The sequence below is a fragment of the Triticum aestivum genome, chromosome 1D, assembly GCF_018294505.1.
Source record: "Triticum aestivum cultivar Chinese Spring chromosome 1D, IWGSC CS RefSeq v2.1, whole genome shotgun sequence".
Taxonomy (NCBI): domain Eukaryota; kingdom Viridiplantae; phylum Streptophyta; class Magnoliopsida; order Poales; family Poaceae; genus Triticum; species Triticum aestivum.
In genome coordinates this window covers 87,895,076-87,905,799 of record NC_057796.1, presented here as the reverse complement: position 1 = coordinate 87,905,799, position 10,724 = coordinate 87,895,076, and the positions used below count along the sequence as shown (strand labels likewise).

The 10,724-nt window shown below is 47.3% G+C and overlaps 1 protein-coding gene and 1 pseudogene across 1 annotated transcript; one reads left to right on the top strand and one right to left on the bottom strand.

The window, feature by feature from the left end:
- Nucleotides 1–3,853: 3,853 nt before the first annotated feature.
- Nucleotides 3,854–5,123, top strand: LOC123166008 (septin and tuftelin-interacting protein 1 homolog 1-like). The gene has a single exon (XM_044583771.1). It carries the CDS (start codon nucleotides 3,948–3,950, stop codon nucleotides 5,037–5,039), a length of 1,092 nt encoding a protein of 363 aa, XP_044439706.1. The 5' UTR covers nucleotides 3,854–3,947; the 3' UTR covers nucleotides 5,040–5,123.
- A 1,654-nt stretch (nucleotides 5,124–6,777) lies between these two features.
- LOC123180498 (uncharacterized) lies at nucleotides 6,778–9,607 on the bottom strand (annotated as a pseudogene).
- Nucleotides 9,608–10,724: the final 1,117 nt, after the last annotated feature.

The following is a 10,724-nucleotide window of genomic DNA, read 5'->3' as shown; positions in this document are numbered from 1 at the left end:
CTACAGGTGTCTCCAATGGTGTTTGTTGAGTTGGCATCGATCGAGATTAAGATTTGTCACTCCGTGTATCAGAGAGGTATCTCTGGGCCCTCTCGGTAATGCACATCACTATAAGCCTTGCAAGGGATGTGACTAATGAGTTAGTTGCGGGATAATGCATTACGGAACGAGTAAAGAGACTTGTCGGTAACGAGATTGAACTAGGTATGATGATACCGACGATCGAATCTCGGGCAAGTAACATACCGATGACAAAGGAAATGACGTATGTTGTTATGCGGTTTGACCGATAAAGATCTTCGTAGAATATGTAGGAGCCAATATGAGCATCCAGGTTCCGCTATTGGTTATTGACCGGAGATGTGTCTCGGTCATGTCTACATAGTTCTCGAACCCGTAGGGTCCGCACGCTTAACGTTCGATGAAGATTTGAATGATGAGTTATGTGATTTGATGACCGAAGTTTGTTCGTATTCCCGGATGAGATCACGGACATGAAGAGGAGTCTCAAAATGGTCGAGAGGTAGTATTCAGACACCGGAATGGTTACGGAGAGGTTCGAATATTTTTTGGGGTACCGAGGGGTTACCGGAACCCCCCGGGGAAGTGTTGGGCCTTCATGGGCCTTAGTGGAAAGAAGAGAAGGGCTGCAAGGGGTGGCCGCACGCCCCCCCCCCCCCATGGCAAGTCCGAATTGGACTAGGGAGGGGGCGGCGCCCCCCTCTTTCCTTCTCCCTCTCCTTCTCCTTCCCTCTCTCCCCCTCTTGGAAAAGGAAGGGGAGTCCAACTAGGATTGGGAATCCTAGTTGGACTCCCCCTATGGCGCGCCCCTCCTTGGCTGGCCGCCTCCTCCCCTCCTCCTTTATATACGGGGGAGGGGGCACCCCAAAGGCCAACAAGTCTTCTCTTAGCCGTGTGCTGTGCCCCCCTCCACAGTTTAACACCTGGGTCATATCGTCGTAGTGCTTAGGCGAAGCCCTGCGCCGGTAACTTCATCATCATCGTCGCCACGCCGTCGTTGCTGACAGAACTCTCCCTCGTCCTCAACTGGATCAAGAGCTCGAGGGACGTTATCGTGTTGAACGTGTGCTGAACACGGAGGTGCCGTACGTTCGGTACTTGGATCGGTTGGATCGTGAAGACGTTCGACTACATCAACCGCGTTACTAAAGGCTTCCACTTTCGGTCTACGAGGGTACGTGGACACACTCTCCCGTCTCGTTGCTATGCATCTCCTAGATAGATCTTGTGTGATCGTAGGAATTTTTTTTGAAATACTGCGTTCCCCAACAGTTTGATGCTTGGCTGGAATGTGGGAGACTTATGATCACCTTCCCGGTGCTTTTCTCTTTTGCGAGACACAAATATTGCACGGTTGCATCACAATTCAGGGATGGGCAATGGGACCTCCATTTCACCCGAACCTCTCCGCCACTGCAGCCAGGGAGCGTGAGGCACTACTTATGTATCTTGTTGTTATCCAACCTCAACCGGAGAAGGGAGATGCTTGACGCCCAGCCTGTACTGGTAACCAGCTGTCCATTGCCTACTTCTACAACTTGCTTTCTTTCACCGGTGTGGACTGTCCGGTGGCTCCTTATGTCTGGGATAAGATCATACCCAATAAACATCAGGTTTCTTTGTGGCTTGCTCTCCGTGGACGGTGAACACCAGGGATAACATGATGAAAAAGCATTGGACGGCGCTTGTGCGGCACAATGGATGTGATCTATGTCCAGCCGTGGAATCCAGCTGCCACATTCTTCTTCGATGTAGGCTCGCAAATGTAGTTTGGGAGAAATTAGGCTTGTCTGATTCAGCTCGGGCTAATCCGATCTCCATGGCTTCGTTCTTTCGCAAACTGCAAGACACAAATACGACAAACTGTGGCACATCCTTTTTGCAGCCTGTGCGGTGGCACTTTGAAATGGCCGTAATGCGCAGGTTTTCGACAATGCCAGATGGTCATCAGCACAAATCTTCTCTGTAGTTGCAACCTCTCTTAGGTTGTGGTGTTTTAGAGCGCCAAGGGTTGTTGATCGAGCCGTGTTAAGTTCTAGGGCTGACACAGTTGAATAAGCAGCCCTCTCTGACTTCCAAAAACCCCACCCTTGTACTTGTTTTTTCTCTATTTCAGGCTTGCTGATGGCCTGCTACATGATCCGTGCAGCGTTAACATCACCTTCATGTAATTGACCAGGGTCATTCGGGTCCTTACCCGTTTTGAATGCATAAGGTAGATCATGATCTACCTTTTCTTTCAAAAAAGAATAATGCGGTATTTAAGAACTACACTACCAAACTAGGCCTAAGTATGGATAATGTTGGCTAAGTGATGTGTTTCCAAACCAAAATCACCCCCCCCCCCTCGCGTGCAAAAAAAACTCCCTAAATCTAATTCACACACACATGAGATCTATTTGAAGAGTCCAAAATTTGGTTCTCTAAAATGAGGGTAGCTTTCAAGCTAAACGGTTGTACAAAGTTGAGTTCTTTTATATGTGAAACTAGTTTCTTGTTCGGACTCCACCATATTTCTTGGATGCCAAAGATCAAAAGTTAACGAAAAGTGTAACGCCCACACGTGTGGGCGTTAGCCAACTCACCTACACGCCTCCATCACTGTCCAGTAACTTCTGCACGAATCTTGGCACGAATTAGCCGATTTTATGCCACGTAGGACAACTCGCGTGTGTGGTGTGTGAGAGAGGTCGCCCACACATCCGTTTTACCACACGGAGGGGCCGGTGTGTGGGCGTTTAGCAGTTCGCCCACACATCAGTTTTCAGTCACGCACAAGGGCTGGTGTGTGGGCGTTTGCCATCTCGCCTACACGCCCGCCTCCTCTCCCACACCCAAGCTGCCAGTTGCCATGCGTTTTGCAGTGTACATGGCAACTACCCTAGTGTGATTGCAATCAGATGGCAACTCTCTCTTTTTTTACCCGAACATGTCAGTTGCCATATGTTTTGCATGGTACATGGCAAACTGCCCTAGCATGCACGTAAGCAGATGACAACTCTTTCTTTTTAAATGGCAACTGCCCTAGCGTGCTTGTGAGCACATGGCAACTCTCTCTTTTACCCGAACATGTTTTTTGACATGCCTTTTTTTATAGCGCTACATGGCAACTGCCTAGTGTTAGTAGGTGGCAACTCCTAAAGTTTTGAAATCATGGCAACTGCAGTAGACCAGACCACACATGGCAACAACTGTAGTTGTCCAAAAAATGGCAATCTGGAACTTTGACCTGAGATGGCAACTGCAGTTGAGCAAACATGGCAACTGTAGTTGTCCGACATGGCAACCGTAGTTCAGCAACATGGCAACTGCACTTAAACGAACATGGACAAGGGTCCGGCCCATGGCAACTGCGGGGCGCGCGGTAAAGTGTCACGTGAGGCGTGCGGGACCACGAGGTACGAGGCCTGACGTACCGGGCGTGTGGGCGTTATCTATTTCACCCACACGCACGCGTGTAAGAGGGACCGGGAGGAAAAAAAAGAGGCGTGTGAGCGCTAGTTGTTTTGCCCACACACAGACGTGTGGACTGATCCTCTTAGTCACCACATAGAACGTGTGGGCAGATTTCTTAACGCCCACACGTGTGACAGTTATCGGCGTCCAAAGTTAATTAGTTGCGGCCCCGGTTCCACCGTCTCTGAAAAGCGTATGTACCGAAATGTTGGTGTATTATGTATCTCAGTAAATAACATGCTTTGTCGGAATCGTAAACGCGTTCAAGGGCTCGTCTCCAAAACGGAGTCGACTGATTAGCTTCGATCAGCCTGCCTAGTAGTTATATAATGATGCGTATCTACGTATGATATATGTAACTCTAGTAGCATAGGCATCGATCGGCAGAAGGAACAGCACGCCGGCCGGTTCCAAGCAGCAGCGACGTTCCCTGTTTGGTCCTCGATCGCCTGGCAACGTCGATCGGCGGCATGGCGCTACTGAAGCGCAGCTTCACCGCAGCGCTGCTCGACGAGGGCGACGACCCGTCGTACCCGTTCAAGATGCCGGGCAGCCTCGCGCGCACCACCGCGCCGGTGGCCAAGATGATGCGGCTGTGGAACTACAAGCAAGGCTCGGGCCTCGGCGCGCACGGCCAGGGCATCATCGCCCCTATAAAGGCCATCAGGCATTGCTCCACCGCCGGCATCGGCCACTCCGAAACGACGTACAAGAACGGCCTGCATGGCGCGCCGGCGCCGGCGCCGCCAGCCCAGGACGAGTGGCACGAGTCGGCGGCCGTCTCACGAGCCCTGCGCCTCGAACGGGAGTGCTGCGAGAGGACCCTCGCGCTGCTGCGCGACGTGAAGCTTCAAGGCGACGACAGCGTGGAGACGGAGGAGGCGCTGGCGGCGATCGTCAAGTCCGAGGAGGAGCTCCGGGGGAAGAAGCGTGCGCTGGGAGCGTGGAGGGCCGCGTTGCCTGCTCCGACCGTGCAGCACATCGTGGAGCAGGTCCTCACGCCGAGGATGGCCATGAAGGCGCGAGAGTGGGAGCCGTTGTGGAGCCCGGGCTGCGACCACTGGCTACGTCCGTGGATCCCCTTGATCGGACACTTGCCGGAGAGCCTCTACGGCACCGTGGAGAGCAAGATCAGCGGCGGCTGCCTCGACGTCATCTCCCCATGGAAAGACTACTTCAGCCCCACGCATTGGGAGATCTTCTCCCGGCGTCACATCTTGCCTAAGCTCACACGATGGCTGCAACAGCTCAAGATCACGCCACCAAAGCAGCGCGACACTAAGTTTCTCGAGGTGATGTCGTGGACGCCTCTGGTGCGCACCCAAGACGTGGTGTCGATCCTAGAACAGGAGTTTTTCGGCAAATGGGAGGGCGCGCTGCGCCACTGGCTGCAGTCCGCGAGGCCACCGTCGGGGGAGGCCGCGGCGTGGTACGCCGGCTGGAAGAACCTCTTCACCCTGGAGCTGCTCGACGACGAACGCGTGCTCGCACGGCTGGAGGCCGGCGTCGCCATGGTGGATCGAGAAGCGGAGGACCTCGGCCGTCTTGTTTGTCAAAGTTGATACAACAGCTTGTAAGGTCGTAGACTTGTAGTCACTTATGATCAGCAATGTAATGGTTGTAGTCAATTATGATTAGCAATGTAACTTGACAGTGTTTCATAATCTGAATTATGCTTACAAGTGCTGCAGTGTTTCACATGCGTTGCCAAGGTTTTTAATTTCTGAAACAAAATAATTTCGGAGCTCACTGAAATATGCGAAATTTCGGAAATTTCTCATATTTCGGATTTTGATATATCAAATTTCACTTAATTTTAATGAATTTTAACACAATTTAAATTTATTTTCAAATCAGTTTAAATTTGCATCGATATTTTGGGGTTAAAAAATATTTTGGTCCCCACTAAAATATGCGAAATTTCGGAAATTTCACTGAAATTTCGTTGAAATTGTTAAGCGTTGCCATTATCAACTTGACAGTGTAAGACACCAAGCATACATCAAGTTGTTGCATTGTGGCGAACTCTGACAGCCCTTCTGTGCACTTTCTTCACTGATAGAGTGGTAGAGATGCACTTTCAGGCCCTTCCCCTACGCCATATTTGACACTCAAAATCAATACATATTGCAGCAAAGGTGCCTGTGAAAAATTCAAAATAGTAAAGGAGTCTAAATTCAGATTTGCAAGTTTTCGTGAATTTTTGCAGTTCTACTCTACTAGATTTTGTGACAGTGTAAACAAGGCACATCATATCTTCATCTTTCGACATTGCTTCGCAGAGATCTCTGCCTGGACGTAGAAGAAGCTGGGTTTATGGCCGGGTTTATATGGCGAGGCAGGGGCATCCTAGGAAACGGAGATGGATAAAAGACTAGAGACCCAATGCTAGCTGTTGAAGAGATCCATACGTGTTATGTTCTTATTGGCTGAAAGCCTGAAACACCTCCTAAAGATAGCAAGTCTTGTTGCCCTGAAGTGCATATTGCTTTGTCCATTGATCAAACCAAGCATTTTGTAGAATATTACATTTTTTCCGGAGATATCCAAACTCTGCAGATGAAAACATATGATAAATACATTGTTCAAATATTTGCTCAACCAGAATTTTCTTCTTCTAATTGATGTGGAGTGTATGAAAAGTGCTTAATCAGGCTTTGCAATCACTGAGAATGTTGTTCATCCAGTGCAGCAGTTCTTTTGATGGGCGCTTGTCAGTGATGCTCCAGGGGGGCATATTGGGTGTGCTAGTGCCACCAAAAAACTCATTCGGAAGTTCCGCAAATTCTGAAAAAGAACCTATTTTAAGAAATTTAAAAAGGGATAACTTCTGCTATAAGTTTGAATCGGATACTATTCAGAACCACTTCCTTGGCACAATAATGCACAGCCAAGTTGGATACAAAGAGGAGGAATTGAAAGAATTGAATGCTACTACTGAAATCTTGATTCTGACGAAAAATAGAAATAAAAAGGTGATTAGTTCACTAGAAAATATATTACAGCCGGATAGTCTTCATAGACATTGAACTTGCAACACAGGCAATTCGATTCTAACAAACGGGTCTCAAGATCTTGCTACTGCATCTTGCAATTCAACAAGGCATAGACATATAAATATATTCTTGTTACTACATCTTGCAATTCAACAAGGCGAAAAACTTTGTAGACATTACTTTTAGGATGGCAGTAAATACTACTCCTTCCATCCCATAATTTAAGATGTTATGAAAATTAATATACCCATAATAACATCTTATATTATGGGACGGAGGGGGTATAACTCTTAAATTTCATGCATGCACCACAAGCAATTCCAGTAAAACTAGCTTACATCAGACAGAAGAGTCAGAATAGATACAATACACGCTGGAACATACACTGTTTGAGCATGTATCATGACTGGTTCACTTAATGAAGCTTCCTTACATTAAAAGGATCTAGAGAATCTGGCAGACTACGACTGAATAACTAAGAGTTACAGTACATCAGAAATACACAATCGACCAAGTGACCTTCAGAAGCATCTTGTAGTCTCCGCAGGTGATACTCTCATCATTGTAACCATTGCGCCTTGGAGTAAACTGAACAGTGCAGGCACATAACTCATCATCACCGACAGCAGCAGCAACAGTCAACACCAGCATCTCATCCACAGAGACCCCTACTACGCGCCGCGCCGTTTGTAGGACTCCATTGTCACCTGCAGTTAGCGCACCACTCACTTTGCTATCATGTAGCACAATGTCGCATGGAATGCTGGTAGTAGAAGCGACAATCTTCCCATGGAATTCATCAGGTCCCTCCAAGGATCTTGATATCAACAGTGCCCTCCACCGACCTCCTAATGAATGTATAGTTCAAATCCAATATGCTGTGCATGCTGACAAGTGTTTCCGTCTCAACCACATATTCGGGACTAAATTCCAGCCTGCGGATAGCATCCACCTCGATCAGTCCTTTACTGAGTCTATCGTCATTGACACTCCTCCCATGCACATCCTTCACCTTCAGATTGATTTCAAAGAATATATCATCGCATACCATGAATCCTCTCTTGGGTCCAGTCAAAATCAATGAATCATCCTGCAAGACCAATTTGAATAGATAAATTCCAGGAGCTTGTTTCTGGGATTGATTGAACTACCCTTGCTTTCGGGTTCATTTTTAGCTATGTTCTGAATGACGAAACAAGGTAATTAGACTCAGAAAAATTATACTACATCTGTGCCCATGTTTTTTTTCCTCCTTTTCTTATTGTGCAGATTGCTGTAGTGCCATAAACTCACGCACGCAAGTGATAAACCCCTGGCTCCTAACACTATTCGCTATAATAAGACAACTAATTGAAGTATTGTTAAAATCAACATCATATGGAACCTACGAAGCACCGATACGGATACGAGTATCGGTATCGGGCCAATATGGATACGTAAATTCGCCATTTTGAAAAAGTGCCAATACGGGGATACATTTTACTATTTTTAATTGAAAAATAAAGTATAGAGGTTAGGAACAGCATATTACTTTCATGTTTGCTCTCCTGAGCATGCAGCTACTAGCCTCGCCTGAGCGAGGACGTTGGTGAGGAGGAGGGGCAGTTCGTCGCCGGCTAGCCGCTGCCTCCGCTGGCACTGAGTGAGCAGCCGCCACCTGGTGTGAGCTTGAGAAGGAGGAAAGAAACTTGGAGGGAACGGATGGGGGCCATCAGGGTACTAGGGTTGCTGGTTGCTTCTTTACTGGGTTGAGAGGGCTGTTAATTGGGCTGGGCCGTATCCAAAACGTATTGGCAAAGTATCGGGGGAGTATCGTAATTGTTTTAAATCATTTATTCAAGGATACTCCATGGATACGCATCGGGGGAGTATCGGAGGCAAATCGGTATCTGATACGGTATCCAATACGGATTTGCTGGTTGGCTCAAGTATCTGTACATTCGAGTATGGAACAGATACAAAACTAGATCCGTTATTCAAGTATAACATACAAAACCCAAATATGGATTACTGATATACAACATTCATAAGTAATCATTTATAGAAGTTGTGCACAACTTAACTCAGAATTTCTCCGTCAGGAAATCAGCATTTTTTTTATTAAATCAGAGGACTGATATGAGGTACCAGTACAAGAAAACACACATTGATATATTGTATGTGTCTGTGGCAGTAATACCTTTGAGCTGATGAGCTGGCAATCATCCTGGTCGCGCCGGAATATATAGACACATTTTCGATCCAGACTGTCCCTGGCTATGATGGTACCGTAGACATACAGTGGGTAGCCATAGTCAGAGGAAACAATCTTGATGGAGACAACATTGACTGAGTTTTTGAGCCGGAATCCCTCTTTGAAGATTTTACCAGTATGTCGCATGGGACCAACAGGTGCTGTCAAATGAGAAGAAAACGCATATAAATCAATCAAAGAGAGTAACAAAAGAGTATGTATGTATGTATGTATGTATGTATGTATGTATGTATGTATGTATGTATGTATGTATGTATGTATGTATGTATGTGTAAACCGAGCCTAATTGAGGAATGAATTTGAAAGTGGCAGCCTTTGCTTCCGAATAAATCTAGCAGAAACTGAAAGTAACCTTCAGATAGAATTTGATGAATGAATGATACTGACCGACTGGTGTTTGAATTGAAATGAATTAGACATGCATAACGAAGCAACAAGGTTCGATAGGCTTGTTCTGTTGCAAGGGGAGGGGTATGAAGGGGATTTGAGTGGATTGAGGAGGATTAAATCTGCTATGAATCAAAATCCACCTCCAAAAGAGGTTTAACCGAACATAACGAGATGCATAGTAAGGGGGATTGGATTGGATGGGAACGTACACTCCTCGTCCAGGTCGAGTTTGCCGTCGAAGAAGTAGCGGACGCATATGAAACAGCCCTGCTTGGGGTCGTACTCGCTGTATCGCGGGTCCACGGAATACTCCGCCGGCTCGCACCGATACTCTTCTTGGTCCCACTCCCACTTCGTCGCCGCAGCCGCAGCCGCCACGGGAGAAGAATCGCCGCCGGCCATGGAAGAGGACTATCTCTCTCTCTCTCTCTCTAGGGTTTGGTCGATCCAAGAGTTTTTTTTTTTCAGTTGAGAAAGATGGACGAGTCGGGGATCTCGAAATAGAAAGAGGAGCCATATCATATCACAACTTGGGCCCTTTTAGACGCGCGCCAGACGGTCAGAGGCCTAGGCCCATTCACTGTGTGTCGTCCGACACATAGTGGGCATCCATTCGGCCACTCATCATCGTGTTGGACTCGTTGGGCCATTCTGGCCCATAGTGGCTCTCACGCTCACCCCCCAACCAAGGACAAGACAACGAAAAACGCTGCCTTCCCTCAACACACACACGCACGCACCGGCGCGCGGCTTGCTTCACCATCGTTCTCAGCCAGAAAAACCTCGCTCCTCCGGCAAAACCCTAGCCGAATCTGGTACGATCTGCTGAGGTTCGACGATCGGCGGGCCAGCATTGGCGGCATGGATCCTTTTCAGGTGCCGACCCCCCTCTCTCCCCGCGCCCCTTTTCTCATGGGCCTCGGCACAAAACCCACTTTTCTTAATCCTGGGCCTTAATCACTTTATTAATTGCGGTCCGTGGGGTGTGGAATCAGTTCATGGTCCGATTATTTCCCCCATCAAGTAGGGGGCGTTCGGTTAGTACGGCTGGCTGGGATTGGATTTCTCGCAGATTTCGTGTCACGTGTGCGTTTGTTTGGTTCCGTACGGATTTCCTACATTTATTGTTGCATTTATTGTTATATGATTGATTGGGACGATATACAGCAAACACAAGTTGCTGGCAAACGAAATAGTACTAGATAATACTGTTCATCCTGCATATACTTTTACATGATGATGGGATCTTACGGCCTTTGACCATCTCATCAACACAAATTGGTATCTTCTACCGATTGATTGCATGGTTGGATCCTATGCTGATGTTATATAATCTTTACTTGCAGAACTCTCCGACATTCCAATTGCAGCTGGACGAGGATCCTGAGACTATGAGCACTAATTACGACGCTCTGCTCGATGAAATTACCCAGCACATCAGACAGCTTTGGGGTGAATGTGTTGGAATATTAGGCGAGTTCATGATTAATTCCAATAAATAATTCATGACTAGAAGAGATACTAGCTAGCATGCAATAATCTAGCAAACTAGAAGAACAGCAAGACATGCATAACAGCAGCAAACACGTAACAATAGCTGTAGAAAC

Bases quoted from the DNA above. Each gene is read 5' to 3' on its own strand.
- LOC123166008 (XM_044583771.1), top strand. From the start codon at position 3,948: ATGGCGCTACTGAAGCGCAGCTTCACCGCAGCGCTGCTCGACGAGGGC.